General features: G+C 41.7%; 1 protein-coding gene across 5 annotated transcripts in view; it reads right to left on the bottom strand.

The window, feature by feature from the left end:
* Rab3gap2 (RAB3 GTPase activating non-catalytic protein subunit 2) overlaps positions 1–26557 on the bottom strand; it is an 87374-nt gene that overhangs the window by 23072 nt on the left and 37745 nt on the right. For all 5 annotated transcript variants that reach the window (XR_002385392.2, XR_001197194.3, XM_005082435.4 and 2 more), the window contains 11 exons: positions 25273–25352; positions 25048–25137; positions 22971–23110; positions 21259–21475; positions 20569–20712; positions 20253–20335; positions 19705–19769; positions 16165–16255; positions 14154–14281; positions 5674–5887; positions 4727–4824 (listed from right to left, as the gene is read on the bottom strand). Coding sequence is in view for 3 of the 5 variants with exons in the window: in XM_005082435.4 (XP_005082492.2) it covers positions 4727–4824; positions 5674–5887; positions 14154–14281; positions 16165–16255; positions 19705–19769; positions 20253–20335; positions 20569–20712; positions 21259–21475; positions 22971–23110; positions 25048–25137; positions 25273–25352 (1350 nt within the window). In the remaining 2 variants the exon portion in view is untranslated. The remainder of the gene's footprint in view (positions 1–4726; positions 4825–5673; positions 5888–14153; positions 14282–16164; positions 16256–19704; positions 19770–20252; positions 20336–20568; positions 20713–21258; positions 21476–22970; positions 23111–25047; positions 25138–25272; positions 25353–26557) is intronic.

Consider the following 26557-nt stretch of genomic DNA (forward strand, 5'->3'; position numbering starts at 1 on the left):
ACATCTCCCACCCCTTCTACCTCCTTAGGTCACACACTCTGTCTTCCAATCTAAGCCACAGTTAAGGAGACAGCCAGGAAGACTACCACTGTGACATTAGCCTGCAGGTCAGCTGTAGGTTCTGAAAGGAGACAGAGGGAGGGGAAGGGGAGGGGAAGGGGGGGAGAGGGAGGGAGGGACTGTCTGCAGGATTGGTGAGCCCCCTCTTCTCCACCTGTGTCCACCTCCCACAGGGTGAGAATTTCTCAGGTGTGGTTTCTCCCCTTTTGGTCTCGTCAAGTTCTGGTACCAGACAACCACAGCTCTCTTGGGCTCAGAGCCCTTAGCCCCTGCTCTGTGTCTGATGAATCACTGAGCAGCCTGTGCCTTCTTGAAATCGAATTCCTGGGATGCTAGGAATTACAGACCCTCAGGTCTCACTTATCTGCCTCACTCATGGGAATTTTGGCACTGTCTATACCTCCAACTTTTGTACTCAGTGCTCTATTTAAAGACTTCTAAACTCATCCACCTTTGCAGTCAGATCTGGCCCAAATATCCCTTAGATAATGCTTTCTGATCCACTCTCGAAGTCCTAGTACCAGACTGTCTCTCTCTCGGGCTGACGATATACTAAAACAGCTTGTGACCATTTAGTCTGACCCTACCTGGATCCCTGGGACACAGCGTATTCAGGCCTTGGATCTTTCTGTACCTCACTCGTCGAGCCCACTCAATCTTCCTCTGCCTTGGGAACTTTGCTATATACTTCCTCACTCCCTTCGAGATGACTTTTGGAGACCCACTGACCACTCCTTTTAAATCAAATCTGGCCTCAGTATTCCTTGGACTAACCAGATAATCAGGGAGCCAATAAAGAATTCTCCACTTTTTCTTTCTCACTGTTTCAAACCTGCCTTCTATGGATTGGGAACCCTGTACAAGTGCATGCTTTCTTCCTGACCCTTCTCCTTGTTCTCCTATCTTTAATAACCACACCCTGCCTCATCAATTTCTTCTCTATGCATCTTCAACAATACATTTAAAAATCTCTGATGAAAATGAAGGGACCAAGCCCTCACCCAGGCCCCTGCTTCAGCAGCCATAACAGGCTACAAAAAAGACATGTAGGCCTCTGACTCAGCACAAGACACAAAGAAACTCTAGATCCCCTAGTGTCTCAGAGCCTAGGGCCAAAACTCAACACAGACCATCCCTCCCCTCCCCCAGCCTCCTAGATACTTGGTTCCTGGGAAATGTTTGGCCACAAAAGAAATTCTAGGGGAGACCAAAAACGCCCTTGTCGTCTCCAGGATACAGTTCTGAAGACTACTGGTATCTATGTACAACAGGCCACCTGCAAGTAACTAGACAAAGCCATAGAAAACACAGAATGTTCCCTCTCAGCACTGACCAATGAGAATAATTGGTACGTAGGTATTTCATGCCAAAATATGACTTTGAGAAATTTTCCTAATTGTTCCCAAATGTCAACCAATCAGAAACCAGCCCATACCTACTGATGTAATCCTGTAGCTTTTGTCTTTAAAACCTAGCAGTAGACAGGGAACATCGCTCCTTCTGGAGGCTGCTGCACCAGCTAGCCAGACGGAGTCCCTGTCATGGTGAATGAACAATAAACCTTGCTTTTGCAGTTTGGTGGGTCTGTCTCCCTGGTGGTCTCTTTGGGGATCTTCGCGACTTGAGCGCAACACAACCAACTAATCAGCTACTGTTACAGGACTACCAACTGTTAGCTGCAGAGCTGGAGGTGCAAGGCCACCAAATATGTCAAGGTGGGAAAGCCAACAGCACCCCAGCTTGGATCCACCTCAAGCAGCACTTGCCAGCATGGCGCCTGACGGCTCCACGGAGCTTGAACAGTGAAGTGAAACAGCCAGCTACCCTAGCACCTTTGTTTACTCTAAAATGGTTTTTCCCTTTCTGAAAATGCATAACATTTCCTAACAGCTATGAGTTTATTCAAAAGTAGATTAGTACAAAATGCAGATAAGTTTTCATCAGAACACAACATATTTTCATAACAGAAAGCTACTTTAAACTTCAGTGACAATGAAGGTAAATACCGAGACAAAATTTCACATAGGAACATATGCTAATACAATAGAAAAGCAACTACCAAGTGAATACAAAGGAGGAGTCAGCACAGCAAAGGAATGCACCGTGCATGATCGGAACATGATAAGCATGAATCCATACATAGGAATTATCCTGTTCTCCATATAAATAAGCCACATAGAGACAGGCAGTCATGAAATAATGCCAGGGTAACTGATTAGGAACAGCACAGATGAAAAAATTTAGTGAACTCTTTAGTTCTATTAGTTAATACCTAGACTTGCAGAAATCTGTATCTAAGAATGAAACAGAAAATCCCACAGCTTCAATGCCAAAGAGCTCAGCCTTTGGGAACATCTCTTTTCATATCAACACCTTACTGCTTTACTCCTGCACTCAGAGGACGCAGATAAACTGCGAGGACACCATCTGTTAGCTTTGCCTTTCTACACAAGGCACCATTGGTCACTCTTTCATCTGAGCTGCATTTTCTAGTCTTTCCTGAATACAGCCAGAACTTGATAAAGCCATAACTGTTGAAAACATGAATATGCTAACACAGCAATACAGTAGCTTAATTAATTAAATGCCTGGGAACATGAACACATCTAGAAAGCCTCTCCCGTCTTCCCTTCACAGTACCGGGGATGACTGAACTCAGGGCATTTGCACATGCCAGACATTCACTCTACTGTTGAGCTAGATCCCTAGCTGCTTTGCTTTTTAAATTTTGGGATAGGGCCTTATTGAGTTAAGCAGGCTGGCCTGAAGATCCACAGCCCAGGCAGGCCTTAAATTTGTGATCCTGTCTCCTCTGCCTGAGAAGATGGTATTATAGTATAGCTGGAAGCCTTTCTAAATTAAAATTTTTTCCCTCCTCTATTCCCCTGACCTGTCCTTCTCTCCACCCCAAACTCTTCTTCTTATGTTTTTTCATGAGACAATGTCTCACTGTATAGTCCAGGTTGGTCTCAAATTCATGGCCCTCTTGCCTTAGTTTCCTGAGTTGTTAAGAATACAAGCATGAACTTTCATGAATATAATTCTAATAAGGGTGTTACTTATATTAAAATAGAAATGCAGACAATGTAAACTAAGAAACCTTCATTCCAACAGCTCCATCTAAATCCTCTTCACAGATTGTTCTTTGGAAAGCACTGCAGATTTGATGGTGATAATAAATAAAGTGGAGTGCCATTGAGAAAGACAGCTGCCATCAGTTCTGGTGTTCCATAGGACTCATATGTGCATGTACACACGTGCACGTGCGTGCACACACACACACACACACACACACACACACACACACTCACTCACTCACATAGAAACAGACAACACATGCACAAAAGGGGAAGGAAAGCAGATATGGAGGCACAGTGAAGTCTCCGCAATCCTTCCCACATATCTTTAAATGTTAACATCCTACTCAAGATCAAAACCAAGAAACTAACAGTGGTAAAATCTGTTCAAATTCATGACTTACCAGGTACTTATTTGTATATGTGTATGTGTATATGCAATTATGCTCTATTTTGTTTTGTTTTTTGAGATAGACAGTGTAGTCCTGGCTGTCCTGGCACTCACTCTCTAGGCCAGGCTGGCCCTGAACTCAGAAATTCACCCGCCTCTGCTTCCCAAGTGCTGGGATTATTAAAGGCATGCATCACCACTGCCTGGCTGCGTATGCAATTTTAGAAATTAATTTTGAGAGGTCTCACTTGCCAAGATATGGGTGGCCTGGAACTCACTATGCAGACAAAGCTGGCCTTGAACTCAGAGATCTGCCTGCTTCTGCCTTGATGGCGGGGACAACAAAGCTTTATTATGCAGTTTTAGTGCATGAATAGTTCTGATCAGTCATAACTACAAGTAAGTTAACAAAGTATCAGGAGAAGACCTCTGTGCATTGTACTATTTCACAAAGCTTACACAGAAACCCCAGTTTGTATCTTTTTAAAATGAGCCTTTCCTCACTTTGTATATTTTCCTTAAGGGAAAGTTACAATGTGCTTCTCAATGGTTCATTGTTTTTTGCATAGTTTGAGTAATAATCCTTCACATTTGCTTACCTCCTGAGGTGCACACTGTCACAGACATGTAGAAAGAGCCCACCTTTAAGTGACTTCTAACTGTTCACTAAAAGTACACAGGCACATAGCCAGCAAACTCACAGGGATAGGATGTCCAAATGCTGGCCCAACCCTGAGATGTGTGCCATGTGTCTGTGTGCATGAGCAGGAGGCAGTAAGTAAGGAGGGAGAGCTGAGGATGGTGGGGAACTTCCTCGCTCTTTGTGTTTCAGTCTTCTCAATGACTGCTTCTTCTGTCTCACATGTGTGTAAAGATTCCATCCTCCAATATTTGAAGCTTGAAAAATCTGACATCAATTTTATATGCACTTTAGAGAAGTTTATGACTTAAAATCTCTCTCACTCTAATGTAACAACCAATGATCAAAATCTACTGTAAATGCATTCACCTGTTAGATTCTATATTTATTTAAGGCCAAAAATTTATAAGATAAAATAACATAATCTTAATATGGTAATTACAATTTTCTTTGACCATTTCAGGTTCTTTATGTATGTTTTTGATATGCTAAAGATAATGATTTGAAACTTAACACTTGTATGCAACCTCTGCAAAGGATTCAGTAACAAAACCTTACCAGTAACTGCTGAGGGCTAAGTCCTGCAGACTCCAGAGTGTGACACATATCCTCAGTGGAGCTTTCTCCATGCAAACACTTCCAAAAAAAGAAACTGCCTAGCAAAACAAACAAACATGTTACTAATGATGAATGTTCAGATTAGCAATCTTACTTAACTGCACACTGAAATCTGAGAGGAACAGCACAGCATGAAAGAAAATAATACTTTGCTGTGGTTTTGTTTTGTTTATGAGGGGTTCTCTCTACATAGCCCTGGCTGTCCTGGAACTCACAGTGCAGACCAGGTGTGCATCAAATTCACAGAGATGAATATGCCTCTGCCTCCTGAGTGCTAGGATTAAAGGTCTCCACATCCAAAAGAAGAGAACTTAATGTCTGAACTTGATTTAGGAGAACAGAAGGCAAATAATTATGCCTTAAAACTGTTGCTTGTGTGTATATTGTATGTGTATGTGCACGGATGGAGGTCACAGGTCAATGTTGGAGGTCTTCCTCAAATGTTCCCTACCTTCTTTTTTGAAATAGATCACTCACTGTACCTGGTGTTCATCAGCTAGGCAAGGCTAGGTGACCAGACTGTCCTGGGGATCCTCTTATTTATGTCTCTGCAGTGCTAGGATTATAGGCAGATGCCACCATGCCTGAAATTTTACAGGGTGCTGTGATTTCAACCTCTGGCCCCTATGTTAGCATGGCAATCACTTTACTGAATGAACCATCTCTTCAGCCCCAACACTTCCTCAGTAGAAGGCTTATTAATACAATAAAATGTGTGACATGGTGTGTGGACACCAAGAATACATCACTGACCAAAAAAATACGTACATTGAGTTCTTTGGTCATTGAATTTCAAACAAAAGCAAACACTGAGTTGCTGTACACTTGCACCAAGACATCTGTGGACGAGGAAGGGCATACGGAGCAGATTACAAGACTTCACCTACCTAGAGCCACATACTCCTCCTCACTTATCTTCTTTATGCTGAGCACATCCTTCTCATATTCTAGATACTCAAGGAAGGTCTTGACAGGCAGCACTCCATCTGTATCCTCAGAAAACCGGACAGTGGTCTTGGTGTTTTCTTGTTTGTACTTCTCTAATAAGGCCTGGAGCTTCATGAGTTCCTTATCGTCCAGCCTCAGCAACACAGCCAAGTCCTTCAAGAGGAAAAGTAGGCCTTGTCTCTATGAATTGCCACAAACGCTAGTCCCTTACTGGAGCTAAGATTCAAGGCTGTTGAGCAATGGTGGCATTAAAAATTAGTGTAAAATAAGACAGAGGTAATGTACTATTTCAAATGTTAGTTTTAATGCCATTTCATGAATATGATATTATGTAAGTAAAGTAACCCTGGAAAACTATATACTAGCAATAGTGTCATTTTAGGAAGTTTCTTTAGAGTACTACATACACTTCTAAAAGTTAGGGACCTAATAAAAATGTATTATATAATAAAAAATAATCATAAATTATGCAAATGTAACCTTGCTTTCCAAGAAAACTAAACTACATGTGGCTGCATGTCTCTGTGCAACACGAACAGTAGGCCATAAACTCAACCCACACTGTATCTGCTCATAAGTCCTCTTTGCAACCAGGGATACAAAGCTGTCAAGTCTCAACTAGAGCCTGCCAGCCTTTCAAACCATTTCACATAGAACATATGAAGCCACACTACCTGGTATTATCATTAAAAACAAAAACAAAAATAAAAAACAAAACCCTGTAAATCTTTCATAGCAAGGAAAGCCTTTTGCTCAGTGCTATACAACTGAAACCCTGATTGGACACATTCAACGCTATTGTTTTTTCTTTTTGAGATAGTGCTTAATTACACTGTCTTTATTTTTGCACTTTTGATCCTCCTCAGCCTTTGAAGGAGCTGAGGCTCCAAGACAGTAACACCATGCCTGGCTATTCACTTTCACCAGGCACATTCAAGAGCATCTGCTTTTGATGAGAAGAACCCAAGAACTGTACAAACAATTCTTCCTGTAAACCTAACCTCCATCAACTCTCATGTTCCTAATGTTTACAATTACTGAAGTAGATAGCCTGATCCTAAAGAACTGGTTTTGTAATTTTTTTAGGGGGGATTTTACGAGGCAGGGTTTCTCTGTATTGTTTCGGAGGCTGTGGGTCCGGCCCGGCCTCGAACTCACAGAGATCTGCCTGCCTCTGCCTCCCAAGTGCTGGGATTAAAGGCGTGTGCCACCACCACCTGGCTGGTTTTGTAATTTTTAATGGTAGAGAGGACCATTATGAATGTATCACTAAAATGTTAAAACTTAAAATCCCAAAGACCAAAAGACATCAGAATGTATTCTTTCATTTTTCAGTTTAAAATTATTTATACAGTTGTATGTATAACCTTAACTTTTAGTAAGACAGGCTAATTTTTAAACAAGTATTATTGGTGACTTGGCAAATCACTAAAATCATTTTAATAAACCTGCCTTGGGTAATCAAAAGACATGAGGCTTCCAGGCTGGGCAAACCACACTAGGGAACAGTTATCTGAGAGGAAGAAAGACATTCTATCTCTCAAGTTTCCATTCAGGGAAACTCTGAACGCGTCTCTTAGAGCAACTACTGCACTATACTAAAGACTGAAAAGGACTGTTGTCACTACTTGATGCTTTCACAAGTAAGACAACATTTGGTACAGTTATCTTTAATACTCTGATATGTAAGAGAGACTATTTTAGAATTGTATTTCAGTGTGTAATTCACAAAAGAGCAAGCAGCATTAATTTACTAACAATGCAGAACTGATCTCTTATTTCGCAGAATCTTTCTTTCTTTTCTTACTGGTTTTTCAAGACAGGGTTTCTCTGTGTAGCCCAAGTTGTCTTAGAACTCTCTCTGTAGACCAGGCTGGCCTCGAACTCACAGAGATTCACATGTCTCTGCCTCTGAGTTCTGGGGTTAAAGGTGTGAGCCACCACCGCCCGGCTTACAAAGTATCTTTTTAAAAGACACCTGTGGTGGCTTGAATGAGGATGGCCCCCATGGGCTCACATATTTGAATTCTTGGTTTCAATTGGTGGACTGCGGGGGAGGATTAGGAAGTGCAGCCCTTTTGCAGTGTCACTAGAGGAGGGCTTGGAGGTTTCAAAAGCCCAGCCAGGCCCAGTCTCCCTCTCTGCCTGTTGCCTGTGGATCAGGATGTAAGCAAGCACTCAGCCCCACACCTGTCTGTATGCTGTCTGCCATATTATGATGGACTAACCCCCTGAAACTGTAAACAACCCCCTAACTACATACTTGCTTTTATAAGAGTTGTCTTATTCCTGGTGTCACTTCAAACAATAGGACAGTGACTAAGACACCACCTTAGAAAAATGTCAAGAAAAATCTAAGGAGTTTAAAACAGTAAAGATCAACTAACAATGAGAGTTAATATTTTTGTATTTATACAAAATGTAAGTCTAATGATATATATTAAGCAGCAAGGGGTAGAAAGGAGGCCTGATAGAGAAAATATACCTTTAAGCTCTAAAAAACAACAAATCCACCCCATAACTTTAATTTTCTACTGTTTACTCAAAAAAAAAGAATTAAAAATTACCAGATTTAAACAATACATATCCACTAACCCAGCCCTAAAGAAAATTCTGGAAGTAAAACTCGAACCCAAGGAAGTTAACTACAATCAGAAAAACATGGGCGATGGATAATCCCACTTTACCAACAGAAAAAAAAGGGGGGGTGGAAATCCACATACAATTCCACCACCACCAACCATTCCAAAACAAACAAGAATGAGCAATCAATAGTCATTAATATCCCTCAATATTAATGGTCTTAACTAGCCCATAAAAAGACACAGGCTAACAGAATGGATTGGAGAATCCTTCCTTCTGCTGCATACAAGAAACACACCTCAGCTTCAAAGACAGATGTTACTTCAGAGTTAAAGGGTTGGGAAAAGATTTTCCAATCAAATGGACCAAAGAAACAAGCAGGGATAGCGATCCTAATATCTAAAAATTAATCTTTACACTAAAATCAATCAAAAGAGATGAAGGAGGTCATTTCATACTCATCACAGAAGAAATCCACCAAGATGAAGCCTCAATTCTGAACATCTATGGCCCGAATACAAAGGCATCCACGTTCATAAAAGAAACATTACTAAAACTCAAATCACATATAAAAACCTCACATACTTATAGTGGGAGACTTCGACACCCCACTCTTACCACTAGACAGGACTAACAGAAACTTAACAAGGAAACAAAGGAACTAATAGAAGTTATGACCCAATTGGGTTTAACAGACATCTATAGAACAAATCACCCAAACACAAAAGAATATACCTTCTTCTCAGTGCCACGTGGAACGTTCTCAAAAAATCGACCACATACTTGGCAACATAGAAAACCTGAACAAGTACAAAGAAATTGGAATAACTCCATGTATCTTATCAGACCACCATGCTCTAAAGTTAGAATTCAACAACACAAATTGCAGAAACCCTGCAAACTCATGAAAATTGAATACTACACAACTGCACCATTCCTGGACCAAAGAAGAAATAAAAAAGAAATTAAAGTCTTCGTAGAATTCGATGAGAATGAAAACACAACATACCCAAACTTATAGGACACTTTGAAAGCAGTGCTAAGAGGAAAGTTCATAACACTAAGTGCCCACATGAAGAAACTGGAGAATACTCACACTAGAGAATTAACAGCACAACTGAAAGCTCTAGAACAAAAGGAAGCAAACTCACCCAAACTCACTCCAGAGGAGCAGACGCCAGGAAATAATTAAACTGAGGGCTGAAATCAATAAAGTAGAAACTAGGAAAACAATACAAAAATCAATGTAACAAAGAGTTGGTTCTTTGAGAAAATCAACAAGATAGACAAACCTTTATCCAAACCTACCAAACAGCAGAGAGTGAACATGCAAATTAACAAAATCAGAAATGAAAAGGGGTACATAACAATGGACACTGAGGAAATCCAGAGAATCGTCAGGTCATATTTTGAAAAACTATACGCCACAAAATTTGAAAATTTAAAGGAAATGGACAATTTCCTGGGTAGATGTCACTTGCCAAAATTAAATCAAGAACAGATAAGCAATTTCAATAGACCTATAACCTCTAAGGAAATAGAAGCAGACATCAAAAGTCTCCCAACCAAAAAAAAAGCCCAGGGCCAGATGGCCTCAGTACAGAATTCTACCAGAAATTCAAAGAACAGCTTATACCAATTCTCCTCAAAGTATTCCACGCAAAAGAAGCAGAAGGGTCTTTGCCAAACTCTTTCTATGAGGCTTCAATAACCTTGATCCCCAAGCCACACAAAGACACAACTAAGAAAGAGAACTTCAGACCAATATCCCTCATGAACATTGATGCAAAAATACTCAATAAAATACTAGCAAATCAAATTCAAGAACACATCAGAAAAATCATCCACCATGATCAAGTAGGTTTCAACCCAGGGATGCAGGGATGGTTAAACATATGGAAATCTATCAATGTAATCCACCATATAAACAAGCTGGGAAACAAAAATCACATGATCATCTCACTAGATGCCGAAAAGGCCTTTGACAAAATCCAACACCTCTTCATGATAAAGGTCTTGGAGAGATCTGGGATAACAGGAACATACCTAAACATAATAAAAGCTATACACAGCAAACCAACAGCCAACATCAAACTGAATGGAGAGAAACTCAATGTGATTCCTCTAAAATCAGGAACAAGACAAGGCTGTCCCCTCTCCCCATACCTCTTCAATACTGTACTTGAAGTTCTAGCTAGAGCAATAAGACAACAAAAGGAGATCAAGGGGATACAAATTGGAAAGGAAGAGGTAAAACTTTCACTATTTGAAGATGATATGATAGTTTACATAAGTGATCCAAAGAACTCTACCAGGGAACTCTTACAGCTGATTAACATCTTCAGCAAAGTGGCAGGATACAAGATCAACTCAAGAAAATCAGTAGCCCTACTATATACAGAAGATAAGAGTGCTGAGAAAGAAATCAGAGAAACATCACTCTTTACAATTGCCACAAACAACATAAAATACCTTGGGGTAATGCTAACCAAACAAGTGAAAGATATGTATCACAAGAACTTTGAGTCTTTAAAGAAATTAAAGAAGACACCAGAAAATGGAAAGATCTCCCATGTGCTTGGATAGGTAGGGTCAATGTAGTAAAAATGGCAATCCTGCCAAAAGCAATCTACAGACTCAATGCAATCCCCATCAAAATTCCAGCACAATTCTTCACAGACCTTGAAAGAACAATTCTCAACTTTATATGGAAAAACAAAAGACCCAGGATAGCAAAGACAACCATGTTCAACAAAGCAACGTCTGGAGGCATCACCACCCCTGACTTCAAGCTCTATTATAGAGCTATAGTTCTGAAAACAGCTTGGTATTGGCACAAAAATAGACAGGTAGACTAATAGAATCAAATTGAATATCCTGATTATTAACCCACACACCTACAACCACCTGATTTTCGACAAAGAAGCTAAAATTATACAATGGAAAAAAGAAAGCATCTTCAACAAATGGTGCTGGCCTAACTGGATACTGACATGTAGAAGACTACAGATAGATCCATGTCTATCGCCACACACAAAACTTAAATCCCAAATGGATCAAAGGCCTCAACAGAAGAGAAAGTGGGAGGTGCCCTTGAACGAATTGGTACAGAAGACTGCTTCCTGAACATAACACCAGATCGACAAGTAATAAATGGGACCCCCTAAAACTGAGAAGCTTCTTTCTGTAAGGCAAAAGACACAGCCAGTAAGACAAAAAGGCAGCCCACAGAATGGGAAAAGATATTCACTAACCCCATATCTGACAGAAGGCTGATCTCCAAAATTTACAAAGAACTCAAGAAGCAAGTCTCCAAAACACCAAACGATCCAATTAAAAAGCGGGGTACAGAACTAAATAGAGAATTCTCAATAGAGGAGTCTAAAATGGCTGAGAGGCACTTGGGAAAGTGCTCAACATCCTTAGTCATCTGAGATAGTCTCTCACTCCTGTCACAATGGCTAAAATCAAAAACACCAATGACAGCTTATGCTGGAGAGGATGTGGAGAAAGGGGAACACTCCTCCATTGCTGGTGGGAGTACAAACTTGTACAGCCACTTTGGAAATCAGTATGGAGATTCCTCAGGAAAATGGGACTCAGTCTACCACAAGACTGAGCAATACCACTCTTAGGCATATACCCAAAAGATGCTCATTCACACAAAAAGGATGTCTGTTCCACTATGCTCATAGCAGCATTATTTGTAATAGCCAGATCCTGGAAGCAACCTAGATGCCCCACTACTGAAGAGTGGATAGAGAAAATGTGGCACAGTTACACAGTGGAGTACTACCTAGCGGAAAAAAAAAACAATGGAATCTTGAAATTTGCAGGCAAATGGATGGCACTAGAAGAAACCATCCTGAATGAGGTAACCCAGTCACAAAAAGACAAACACGGTATGTACTCACTCATATATGAATTTTAGACATGGATCAGGGGAGTACCTGCCTACAATCCCATTGCCTGTGAGTCTGGGAAACAGGGAGATTCCCAAGAGAAATATGTATGATACTCCAGAGAAGGGGAACGAGGCAAGCTCTCCTGAGCAGATTGGGAGCATGGGGGGAGGAGAGAGGGAACTGGGAAAAACAGAGGGGGAGAAGAGGAGGGGAGAGGAAGAAATGGGGGAGCAGGAAGTTGAGTCTGGGGAAGAATAGAGGAGAGCAGGATGAGAGATACCATAATAGAGGGAGTCATAAGTTTAAAGGGAGAGCTGACACTGGTGAGATTTCCAAAGATCTACAAGGATAACACCAACTGGCAAACTAAGCAATAGTGGAAAGACTATATTAATAGCCCTTCCTTGATGATAAGGTTGATGACTACCTTATATGCTATCCTAGAACCTTCATCCAGTGACTGATAGAAGCGGAGGCAGATACCTACAGCTAAACACTGAACTGAACTCCTGGAACCCAGTGACAGAGAGGGAGGAGTAATGAGCAAAGGGAGTCAAGGCCGTGCTGGCGAAACTCACAAAGACAGCTGACCCAACAAGGGGGAGTTCTTGGACTCCAGACTGATGGCTGAGAGGCCAGCAGGGGACTGATCCAGACTCCATGAATGTAGTGTCAGTGAGGAGGCCTCGGCAATCTCTGGGGCCTTGGGTAGTAGATCAGTGTTCACCATGGCGTACAAATGAACTTTCGGAGCCCATTCCACATGGAGAGATGCTCTCTTAGCCTGGACACATGGGGGAGGGCCTAGGTCCTGCCCTGGATGAAATGACAGACTCTGGAGATCCCCCAAGGAGGGCCTCACCCTCCCTGGGGAATGTGTGGGGATTGGGTGGGGGGTTGGAGGGCCTGGTAGAGGGACAAGGGAGGAGGGATGGGAGAGGGAGCTGGGATTGACATGTGAAGCAAGCATGTTTCTAATTTAAATAAAAAAATATATTGGAAAAAAAAAGGAACCACGTGGAAGTCTATCTCAATTATTTATTAGGCTTACCTAAAATGAGACATTCACAACAGATAGACCCAACCTATAGTTCCTTTACTCTGTAACCCTTCAGGCCTTTTACTGTGTGGTACTGTTGCACAGTTATGAGGCTGTGTATAACCAAGTTCTTAGGATCAACAGATATTTAGGGTGAGAAAAATTGTGACATTAACTGACTGAATAACACTTGTTTGAATCAACCAGTTTCCACTTTTAAAGGTTTATATAATAAGCTACTTAGCTGCTTCTTGAAGCTATATGATTAATGATACTCTTTTCTGTCCACTAGTTTTATGTGTGAAATAATGTGTTTCATGGAACTGTGCTCTTTGCTGGCAGGTAATTCAAATTGTTACTTTAGTTTGATAGAAAAGCTATTAAACAGAAAACACATTTGTGGTTTTCAGAGTGTAAATTATTCTATCGTCTGTGTTTTATTAGCTCTGTCAATGAAGAATTTCATTTTTAGATTAGGACCTAGGGAGAAAAAGTGATTTATAAGCTTTTTATAATAATTGCCATGCAAAACACATTTGATGAAAAATTACCTTAGAACAGAATTCATAAATTTAAAAGGTTGCATAATATTGCAGAAAAGAGATTAAAAGGCACCATACTATAAGTACATGCTTTTTGTGTAGTGTAAATTTAAATGTAAGGAATGTAATACCAACAATTTAGAATTACTTCATTTTTTAAAAGTTATTTTAATAGATCAAGAACACAAAATTTGAAAATAAGTCTTTATGTATTTATATATGTTCTACAATCAGTACTTGCATTGTATATCCATAACTTTATACATATACAATTTCATATTGCCTTTAAAAATAAATAAAAATACTCAAAGGGATTATGGTACATAATACTAATATTTGTGATTACTCACATTATCGGAGAATGGTGTATCTGAGTGAAACTCAAGAGAATTTAATTGATTGACAGATTCATAAAGATGCAGTAACTTCAGTTTATTAGCACAAAGCTGCAGCAGTCCCTCATCGACAGACTCCAGCTCTAAAAGATGGATGGAAAACATAATAAACGTGTTTAGCAGACTCATAAAAAGACTGTCAAGATCTCTTAAATACGTAATTCCTTAATACGATAAATACTGATATGCTTAACCTATCATAAATTTGGCAAGCATAGATAACTTTTCCATAACATTAAAATGTCTAACTTTTAAGTGAAATAACATATTCTAATAAGGGGAGAAGATGTACAAAGCAAGAGTAAGATTTTTGAGTGGTATCTCTTGTGTGTGTGCTTTTTTGAGACAGGGTTTCTCTGTGTAGCTGTGGCTGTCCCAGAACTCTCTGTAGACCAGGCTGGCCTCAAATTCACAGAGATCTGCCTGCCTCTGCCTCTGAGTGCTGGGATTAAAGCCAGCCTGTGGCACTTCTATTTAAAGAAAAGTCTGGAAATCCTCGGCTTCATGCCGGGGCGATGCACTCACTGTGCTCACCTGAAGATGCATGGCTGTCAGGCTGCCTGGCTCTGCTTATTATCAAGAGGGTCAAAGACAATGATGTTCGGTTAGAAATCATGAACTGTGATGAATGCATCTTCAAGACAGTCTGGGGAAAAGATCTAAAGTAGGACTCCACTGATATCCTCCAATAATTAGACAGTCTGGGGAAAAGATCTAAAGTAGGACTCCACTGATATCCTCCAATAATTAGACAGTCTGGGGAAAAGATCTAAAGTAGGACTCCACTGATACCCTCCAATAATTAGGCTGATTTTGTTTAAGATGAACACTGAGGCACACTTCTGTATGATAATTTAAGCATTTCTCACTAATGTAAAACAAATATATGTTCTCTAAAAAGGTAGATGAGGAAAACTTGAAGAACTCCTACTTAAGACAGAGTAACTAAGCCAGGCACTGGTGGTGCATGCCTTTAATCCCAGCACTAGGGAGGCAGAGGCAGGTGGATCTCTGTGAATTGTGAGGCCAGCCTGGCCTACAAAGCTACACAGAGAAACCCTGTCTTGCAAAACCAAAAATAAAATAAAATAAATTTATCAAAAAATTGCAAATCAAATATCACGCATCAAAATCAGCCAGTCACAAAGCCTATAGGAAGTATTTGGAATAGAATCTGTGGAGCTTCACATTGAACTTTGATATTTTACTAACACCTTTGAGGGATTTAGGCTTTGTAAGTATGTTGTGCTTTCTTTTTCCTTAAATAACTCATTGAGTTCAATTTCTGCCTCCTATATACTTAAGGATGTATATACAGGAGTGTGCTTGACCTAATAGGAGCCCACACCCCTAATGAAAATGGACTCTCCCACCTTCAGAAGCCATCATCTGTGAACAGCTCCTCAGGTAGCCGTTGGGCTTATGATCCCCATGGCCCTCAATGCAGGGACGTTATTGGCTTGATGCTGACAGGTCTTGTGAAGGCAACCACAGCTGCTGTGACTTCATGAGTGTAGCAGTTCTGTCATATCCAGAAGACTTTCCTCCAGCCCCCTTCCACCCACCCACCTTTGGTTCTTACAATCTTTCTGTCCCCTTTTCCAAAATGTTCCCTAAGCTTTGGAAGGACGGGATACAATACAGACATCCTCTTGGTGGCTTTTGCTCATCATTTTCTACTGACATACTCCTCACAGCAGTGAAACGTGGACAAAGAACTTTCTAATAACAGTTAATATGTTGAGACAGTTCAGATGAAAATCAGGTGCGAATGTCAGGTGGAAAATCTTTTAACGCTCCCAAGTATTAAGTGTGTGGAGTAAACACCCTACTTTATGTCTACCTGCCTGACCCTCTACCTACCTACCGATCACCTGCCAGTCATCTCCCTATTAACATGTGACAGCATTATACGTCCCACGAAGAAATACACAATCTGAAGTGAAACCATAACAGTATCTATTACCTTGGTTTTTTAAAGTGTCCATTAAAGTCTGAGTCACGTTTCTAATGCAGGAAAATGATAAGCGCTCACTGGCCAAAATGCTTTCCAGAGCCTAGAACAAACAGTGAGGAATTCTAGTGATTATAGGCAAATTTGCTTTCATTTTATACATTGTATCTTTGCAATCCCCACTGTCAATACACACACCTGAGAATTCAAGTTATATCAAGAGTAGTATGCAAGCAATCCTATGTCCAGACTGAGAATGAGATAACTAGAGGGCTATCTCTGGGTCACAGAATGGCCACACAACATGGAGAGGACACAGCTATTCCTCAACAGAAAGTCTGAATTGGCCTCTACTAGGAATGAAAGAGAAGCAGAGGTTACTGGCATGCTAGTTATAAAAGCTGATAACTACATGATCACTTGCTGGATATGCGCAAGGCAGGCTGCCACTTCCCCCATGGCTAGCTTGACACATTTTCAACTCATCCAGATGTTTAAACATCTTCATTCACAGGTTTTGAAATACCTCATCATACCTGAGGTAGCAGCCAGGGAAGACATCAATGAGTCAGGAACAGTTAAAGTTCATATTTATCCTTTTATATTAGTATATTAAATTGGGCTTTAACTGATGAGACACAAAGTTTAAAAACCCTAACCTAAACTGGCTCTGGTAAGGCAAAGGACTACCAGCGCTCAAGAGGCAGAGGCAGGCCAATATATGTCAGTTGTATGTAATCCAGAGAGCTACACAGTAAGACCCTGTGCAAAAAAAAAAAAAAAAAAAAAAAAAAAGTAGATCAAAGATAATATCAGCCTCATAACACAATGACTTCTATGTTTGAGGGGGTGAAATGAGCGTAGAAAGTAACTCATGAAACTACCAGTCTTATCACGAGGCAACTACCCACAGTACAGAAAGAAGGTAAGCAAACAGACCAGTACTCAGGATAAACGCAATCCTCTTCCACCCTGCCAACAAGGCAGGCTGGTGGGTGACCATACTATCTCCCCAGCAATGGATTCAGTCTCCTAAATCTTTACTGAACTCTGCCTTTCCTCTAGTGTTGTAAGGCAACAGACATTTTGATTTTTTCAGCATCTTAAATAAAATCCATGTTTTTGCGTATGATTTAATGAGAAAGGGAATTCTTCCTAAGACAACTTGTGCCCTGTCATCATCAAAGCCCTGCTGCTCTGGGATGGACAGGAAGGATAATGATGGCGTCTGAGAGAGAACTCCTGGGTTATGTCCTTTTTATTTGTTTCACTAAACTCTCTCACAACGTCATGTTTGATAATTGAGACATCTGTCCTGAGGAAAATGAAAGCCAATTAGCAGTCAGTGGAATGGAAAATTAGAGTAAAAATCAGAGAGACTTCCTTGCTCTGTAATACAATAGAGTATTTTAATGACTCCAACACAAATCAGTCCCTATCAATTTCTACCACATACGTAGTGAACTACTACTACAACACGCTGGTCTCTATCCATGGTCCCGGCATACAGCTGCTCTAGTCTCCTAACAGTAATTTCCTGAGTGACAGATGCTAGAAGAATCTGTTCTAATGACTGCTCTTGATCTCTGCTCCTGGAACAGGTATGCTAAGCCCCTACAGACAGAGAAGCTGGGAGAAAGTTCTGCTGTAACATTGAGCATTTGCTCCCAGATTCCTGATACACAAGTCCTGAGACCTTTGTAGCTCCATGGGAGAGAACAAACACTGTTTCAGTGAGGTAGGCTCCGGCACAGTCTCCAGATGGAGCTAGTTATCCTGGCAACCAGCCAGGAGATTAGAGAATTATAATTTTTAGCTCCACTCCTAATCTCGGAGGAAGAGAAGCACTTAAGGATAAATTGACCAATAATAATCAATGATGCAATCAATCACACATAAGTAATGAAACCTCCATAAAGTCTTGCAAAGATAGATGAGGGAGGAAGTCCTTCTGTGCATATGTGCTTGTCTTATTGGTTAAATAAAGCACTGTTGGCCAATAGGGTAACAAGATAGGTCAAGGAGGATTCTGGGAAGGAGAGGCACAGTCAGTCACGATGTAGGGCACCAGAGGAGTAAGAAGTCTGGACCCCTTTCTCCGGTAAGATAAGATCATGTGGAAATACTTAGATTAGCAGTTTACGGGTTAATAATTAAGTCAGAGCTAGCTGATAAGAAACCAAAGCAAACAGCTAACAGCTTCATAATTAATATAGTGTCTTGTGTGTTATTTGGGGGCTGAGACAGCAGCAGGACCCAAGTGGCTGGCAGGAAGACTACACGTTACAGATAGAGGCAGGAAGACTACATGTTACAGATGGAACTTCAGATTACTAAGGCTTATAACATGCAGAGGCTTCTGGAGGGGACAAGAAGGCCACACTCCCTTCTCCACAAGTCTGCCATGTGCACCTAGCTAGTTATCAATCAGCATTCTTTATAGTATGTTTCAACATATAAATACAAGAATTTTTCCTGAGTTTTGGGAGCTACTTTAGCAAAAAAAGAGCAAAGGACAGGCCATATGCAATTCATAGCAGGTCAAAAGCATAACACCATACTAGTTGTGACTGACATTTAAAAGTGGGGGAAAGTCTTATGGGCCTGAGCCCTCCAGGTCAGTAAAGTTAAGACTCATCTGGATTTCAACAATGAGCCTGACAACACTGTAAAATGCTGAGGCTGTGACGCATGGGACTCACCAGGAAAAGTGTCACTAGTAGAAGTGACCTGTCACCTCCTAACAGAGCCCAGGAAATGCACAGCTGGGCAGTCCCACTCTCAGGTGTAAGTTCCAGACAAACCTGCAACATGTGTACAGGAAGCACACACAGGGAAGACCATGTGTCGTGGTTTCACTAAGAAACAAGAAGCAACCTGAATGGTTCAATGGCAGGAGAATGAGCTGCAGCATACACATTAGAAGGTTGCAACTATGCCAAGCGGTGGTGGCGCACACTTTTAATCACAGCACTTGGGAGGCAGAGGCAGGCAGATCTCTGTGAGTTCGAGGCCAGCCTGGTCTACAGGCTCCAGAGCTACAGAAACCCTGTCTCAGAAAAAAAAAAAAAAAAAAAAAAAAGAAGGTTGTAACTGCAGTTCCACTCAGCATGCATTGCTCACAGAAACATACTAAAAACCAAGTCACAGAACACAACAGACAACATGTCTCCAGTTATAAAATGCTGCAAACACATCAAGAAACTTCAGAGGAGCTGCACAGAAAGGAAGTATTAGAAAGAGAACAACAATGCTCATCAGGGACTGAGATGAGTTGGGGCTGAGGAGGGACAGCTGGGCTCTTCAGCTTGTGTAAACTTCCATTTCCTAAGGTGGTAGCTGCATACCAGCATTTATGTTATTGTGTTTCCATTATTCCAGGTTTCTGTGTATGTAAAAAGCATATGCAATCACATATATGGTAATATTACTTATGCTTTTTTCTTAAGAGAGACACTAGATACTCCTACATGGGGCTATGAAAATAAATTTTTCTCAGGATCAAGTGAGATCAGTTTTCAGCAGGAAAGTTCACTTACTATACATACTTACTTGTCTCTTGGTTGCAGGGTACTTAATATCAAGGATCAACTCCTTTATTTCCATTTCAAATGAGTCTATAATGAGAAAATCAGATTGGAAATTTCAATTTATTAAAGAAAGATGTTTCTAGGTAAGATAATGAGCTAATGCACTGTCATTCTAAAGGATGCATAACTTCCCTTGCTTTATCATTTTACTGAGAAGTTTTAATAACCCCAAGATCAGCGGTTCTCAACCTGTGGGTCGTGATCCCTTTGAGGGGTGGAATGATCCCGTCACAGGGGCTGCATATCAGACACTTACACTATGACTCAAAACAGCACTGAAGTTACAATCAGGAAGGAGTAGTGAAAATAACTGTATGACTGGGGTCACCACAGCATGAGCTGTATAAAGGGCCACAGCACTGGGAGGGTGAGAACCAGTGCTGTAGATGCACACGTTATCCTTTCAGAGTGCTGACAGAGATGCCACGACCCTCATCCCATCCTGCACGAGTCCTCGGCTGCACTCATGAAGCCGTGACACCACTCCTCTTTTTGACCACAGGGACCTACCAAGCCCAGGCGACTTTGTCTTCAGCAGGGCTGCCAGCTTCTTCACCAAGTGTAGGTCCTTGGCTCTTTCACTCTTCTTATCACTGGAATGATAAACAAACACAGCTTATTACACAATATCATCTGTGTTCTTTCTAACCCTGATGCAACCCAACTTTGTTGTTCTTATTGTTCATACGCGCCCCATGTAACTTCAAAGGGATCATGTAGTGATAAAACAAACCAAAACACACTAACCATAAAACAAAAAAACTAGGGTAAAGAACTATGCAACATGTGCGCAGGGAAGTCACAGCAGACACAAAACAACTCTTACCTCAGTGCTAAATGGAAAGGCACATTCACCGTTTTCACACTTGCAGACACCGGGTCAACAAGACAGATCTGGTAAGTCTGAGGCTGCCAACTCTGACTTGTCACATTGTTTAAGCCCATTATTTTGTAGCCAGGATACAGCAGCCTAAGGCAATCACATACCAGTGTGTGGTTATCATCAGCAGGAGGCGAAATCCCACAAGATGCTCTGATCGTAGCTACATCTTCATTGATTCAGGGGTATCCACTGGGCAAATGCACACTGATGCCAGAAGGCTAACAGAGGCAGAACTAACTCAGATGAAGGAGATCTACTTTCTTCTAAGGTTCTAGGAAACTCTATGAACACAATCAAACCTGCAGCCCAATGGCAAATGAAGTGTGTGCCTTACTTAGCATCATCACTGGGAAACTGGCGGGTTTTTCCTTTGGGGTCTTCACAACATAAGCAAAAGACAAAGGCTAGAGCAAGCTCACTACATCAGTAGCAGACCATGGCATTCTCAGCAATATCTCTGCTAGATAATACATAATGCTCAATTATCCATCAGGCACTCACAGGGAAAACATGACAGTCCATTCTGCAATTCTCCAGAGCCTTGCCATCTGCCACACAGCTTTAATGAGGACTTTAAGGAAAGGTCGCCCATGTGTCTCTCTGTGACAGTGGACGCCAGGGCCCGCAGCTCACCTGCAGTGCTTACCCACGTTGAAAGCTCCCACTCTCGGGCCTTGCTGTGTGCTCCACACTTCCAAAATTCCCCTTCGAGGTGCATAGATCACGAGGAACTGAGCTACTCGACTGGGACCTTGAGTATTTCCAAAGGGGGACAAATCCCCCTTTTCTGGTACTCGTTCATGGAGGTCCTCTACAATTTGAATCCATCCGATCTGTGCATCTCGGTACCCTTGCAGACAGAAAGAGTTGCTAATCAGTTTACTCATCCAGCTCAACAGTAGCTCCTCATGCACTTCTGACTATTTAGCAGGAAGGGAAGGCATCAAGGCAAGCCAGAGAAGTATATTATCTTTTAATTACTGGAGAGCTTAAGAAAAGATTTTAAAAAAGTAACCTGTCACCCAAACACCAGATTTTAATATTTCTCTGTGTGTATCTGCTTCATTCAGATCACTCTTCTCTTTAAAGTGATGCAGACATCATCAAAGTTTCCTGAGTCCATCCCTGCCCGGGCTCCCATGCCTTTCCTTTTCTCCCTGTGAAAGATTCCTCGCCTTAAAACAAAACAAAAAGATCTGGGGAAAGTATTAGTTTGGCCAGCTAAAATATAAGCAAAAGATAAATTGTCCTCCTGCTATCCGAGCTCCTGATGGTACTGAAGATGGAAAGCAGGTGGCAGAGTCGCACAAGGAAACACTGACAGCTGAAGCTGTCTTGTTAGGGTGGTCTCTTACAGCTGAAGCACATGGGAAGGACACGGGCCTGAAGCAGCTGCAAACGCAGGCACCAATGCCAGCAACAGCAGTGGCCTTTTAAAGGGAAAGGAATGCGGCAGGGACAAGAAACGGACAACGACAGAACTGAAAGCAAGAGCAGGAGGGAGGAAGAGGTTAAATGCCGTGGGATAATAGTTTAAGACGTGTCACATTCATTTACACTGTGGAATAGCTGTTTAGCGATGCTGCATTTGTTTAACTCTGTGGAGCTGGGTTACTTTACCTGCCTAAAACACCTGATTGGTCTAACAAAGAGCCAGCCGGGCCAATAGTTAGGCAGGAGAGAGGCACAGGTGGGGTTGGTGGGCAGAGAAAACACATAGGAGGAGAAATCTAGGCAAGAGTGAGGAGTGAGAAAAGGAGGAGAGGACACCAGGGACCAACTGCACAGTCAGCCACACAACTAGCCATGGAGACAGAAAGACATATAGAATAAAGAAAGGTAAAAAGCCCAGAGGCAAAATGTAGTTAAAGAGAAATGGGATATTTAAGTTAGAAAAGCTGGCTAGAAACAAGCCAAGCTAAGGCCGGGCATTTGTAAAACTAAGTCTCCTTGTATTTATTTGGAAGCTGGGTGGTGGACTCCCAAAGAGTAAAAAACAAAACAAAGCACAGACACAGACAGACACACAGACAGACAGACACAGACACAGACACACACACACACACACACACACAAAGAACCAACTACAGTTAAAAGTGCCTATGATAAGTTGGAGCATAAAATAGGCCATGGGTGGAAAACCACAAACAACAAACACAAAAAGCCCGTGCGTCAATTGATGATGTATCAACTACCAGCTGAGTGTTGTTGACTTTAGTTGACTTTAAAAAGAAAGTCAGAGTATGGAATACTGATACCAACCAAGAGTTGAAAAATGATAAAGTCATTCAACTATTGGGGTGAAAAGTGAGGCAACTTTTCCCTCCATTTCTCTAGGGAAATACCTTTCCACATCCGTATTGCAATTCCTCGAGCGACGTCCAACAAAATAACTCTGCCAAAATCGTCTGTTACTGCGGCCAGGGTGTTACAAGGAGACAGGCATATGCTTTCTCCATGCCTTCTAGAATCTGGAAGTCCAAATCTGTCATTAAAAAACAAAAACTAAGATCACACTCAAGCTAGAAATGTAGAATGAAATTTACAAATAAAATACTGTCTATTTTTAAATGAAGAGATAAACCTTGTCTGGATTGGTAGCTCATTGGGGAATATTATTTTAAGGTGTGTTACTTTTGTTTATGCTGTGGAACACTTGTTCAATGATGTAAAATGTGTGTTGCTTTTGCTTATGCTGCATTTGTTTAACTCTGTGAAGCTGTGTTACTGTGCCTGTCTGAAACACCTGATGGTCTATTGAAGAGCTGAATGATCAAAATAGTGAGGCAGGAGAGAAACATAGGCAGAGCTGGCAGACAAGAGTATAAACAGAAGAAGGAACGAGAAGGAAGAGGACTTAGGGGGCCAGCCACTCAGCCAGACAAAGAGTAAGAACAAAGAGTAAAAAAATAATAACTCATCATAGTTGGCCTTTGCAACACAAAATACAGGAAAGAAAAACATTCCCACAGCACTATTTCGTCCTTCCCGTTTTTTTCTTTGAGCCTTGTCACAGAAAACACCACAATCAACTCTGTTGCAGGGTGCTCTGCGCCAACACAGGCATCTTCTGCTTCAGTTCTCCCCATTTCTTTGTCTAGAGAACACACCTTGCTGCTGCCAATACATCTATCTACCTGTGATATCTGGCTGGACTGAGAAGTGCCTAGGACATTAATAAGGCACACTTTGGGGTATCTGCAGTGTGCTGCCACAGATGACTAGACAATGAGGGCATGACCTTCAACAAATTAATCCCTTGACATGTTTATGATATGATGACATTATTGGGAGGTGGTGAAATCAGAACGGGACACCTAATTGAAAGTTGTAGGTCACTGGTGTGTGTGTGTGTGTGTGTGTGTGTGTGTGTGTGTGTGTGTGTGTGTGTGTGTGTGTGTGTGTGTGTGGTGTCCTGGGGAGCCACATCTTGCTCTGGCCTTTTCCTGGATCCCATCTTTCTGCACTCAATTAAGATGTTAACGACTCTCCTCTGTCACATATTTCCACTGCAGCGATGTCCTCAAGAACACTGGACCAACTGACAATGGACTGAACCCTTTTGGAACTGTGAACCAAAATAAAACTTTCCGGCTTTAAGTTGTTTCTGTCAAATATTTTGACCTCAATAATACAAAAGTAACTAACCCACTGTGTAAAGCAAGAACTTTCTAAAGTGTTTTTGCTGAAGTGTTATTGGCTTTATAACCAACTTATGAGAACTACCAGCGTACCAGAAGTAAACATGAAAAGAAAAGGAAGAGAGCTCACAGACAAAAACCTTGACAAACTTGGTCACATCAACCTGAAATACAAAAGGCCATTTGACTAATTTCCTGATTGCTGAGTATATCAGCAAGGAGGTGTGTTACAACAGAGTCAGAGAAAAGCCTGGGTACTCCTCAGTGTAGTGCTTGCCTCTCATGAAGGAAGTCCCAGGGCTGTCAAGAAGAAAAGCAACTTTGAAGCCTCTTTGTTTAAGAAGTAATGATGCAACCTACAAACCCCAAACTTGATGTTACTAACGTTAATTAGTCGGCTTTCTCCAGGTGAAAAACATCTTAAGCCAAAGAGCTGGAGTATTCCTTCCTTTTATGCTATATGTTATACTAGATAATAAGCAACAATTAAAAAGGAAGCCAAGCAAAAATCAAGCTTACTCTTCCCCAAAAAAAAGTTAACAACAAAAGACCCTCTATTTACAGAAACACTGCTAAGTTCTTGAGTAAAACAAGGAAGGGAATCTAGTTCAAAAGAGTCGCCCTCTTCAAGGAACTCATGATCTGGTTGAAAAAGAATTGCACATGAGGAGGAGTCTCAGAAGCCCAGAGTCACGGGATCAGAAAATCAACCACGGCCCCAAGTGAGTGTAAGGGTAACAGCTGCTCAAAGCCCCCAGGAGAGCTGCGCTCACAGACTTGCCTCACAGCTAAGGGAGTGGCTGGCTCCATCTTGGGCTTCTGCTTCTGGACGGTCTCTTCTTCATGCTTGCTTTTCCAACCAAGCCAACCACTGAATGGAGGGGACACAGATAAGTCAAATGAACTAGCGAACACTATCTCAAGGCTTCCAGAGTGCAGAGTACTGTAGTCTAGGCACAATCAAGCCAGATCCAAGCCAGATCAGTCAGAAATTCAGCTTCCTTACCTGGCAGCACTAAAGAGAGCCGAAGTCAGCTTACTTGCAACCGCGAGTGCGACATGAGATAACAGCGGCTGAGTGCTTCCCTGCAGAAGAGGCAACAGAGAACACTGAGACAGGGAGCCTGTGCTCTGAAGGAGACTGACATCACACAGCAAGTTTCTAAGTCTGCAGCAGCAGCTCTCTCAGCAGCAGCAACAGAACTCAGAAGGCCAGGATTTAAAGGTAAAATTGCTGGTGGCCCAAGGTGCTCCCCAAGTGTTCTGGCCTCAGCAATGCAAACTAACAAACACACTGCCTGCAGCAAGGGCTGCTATTGTGCCGAGCTGCTGGGGCTGGTCTAGAGCCAACCTTTAGGGTTGCTCTCTTTAAACTGTAGCTTCATGAAAACCAAAGGGGCCATAGGACAACTGTAACAGTTAACTTTCCTCTATTTCAGGAAAACAATTTTCCAAACTTCTTTCTATCAACTACAATTGGGAGTTTGCTCTGTCTCACAGCTCTTCATTTATTCTAATCCCTGGTGGGCCAACATAATTAACAATCTGCAGCTGTACCAATATTTAAACAAAATGTAGCTGTCAAAAAACTTAGGTCTTTAGAGACAAAAAATTATTGGTTTTACCTTGTTTTTTTTGTTACACGCGCGTGCGCGCGCGCGCGCACACACACACACACACACACACACACACACACACACACACACACACACACATACCTCCCTTGTGGGGAGCTGGGAGCAAGGTCTCCTGTAGCCCAGACTAGCTTCAAACTTGCTACGCAGCAGAGAATGACCTTGGATTTCTGATCTTTCTGCCTCCATCTCTCCCAATGCTAGAATATAGGTTGTGCTACCACATCTCCTGTATGTTGCTGGGATCAAACTCAGACTTCAGGCATGCTGAGCAAGTGGTCTACCGACTGAAGTACTCCTCCAATGCTTCACCCTGATCTTTAGAGCTTTTCAGTTAATCTTAACAATTTAGAAGAAACTTGGATTGGTGACATGGCAAGGTGGGTAAAGTACATGCAGCATAAGCCTGATGACCTGAGTTCAATCCCCAGAGCCCACACAGAAAAGCCAGATGCATGCGGTAGTGCTCATGTGTAGACCGCACACTCGCGCCCGCGGGGAGACACCAGGTGGAACTGGAAGCTCATCTCGGCCAGCTCCAAGGGAGAAGGGAGAAGCAAACTTCCAAGCATCGTCTTCTGACTCTCACACATCACACAAACACATCGATACACAATAAGTTCTTTAGCTAGAAAACTTTTTAGAAGGAACTTGTGA

Source organism: Mesocricetus auratus, unplaced genomic scaffold, assembly GCF_017639785.1.
Source record: "Mesocricetus auratus isolate SY011 unplaced genomic scaffold, BCM_Maur_2.0 Super-Scaffold_100676, whole genome shotgun sequence".
Classification (NCBI taxonomy): domain Eukaryota; kingdom Metazoa; phylum Chordata; class Mammalia; order Rodentia; family Cricetidae; genus Mesocricetus; species Mesocricetus auratus.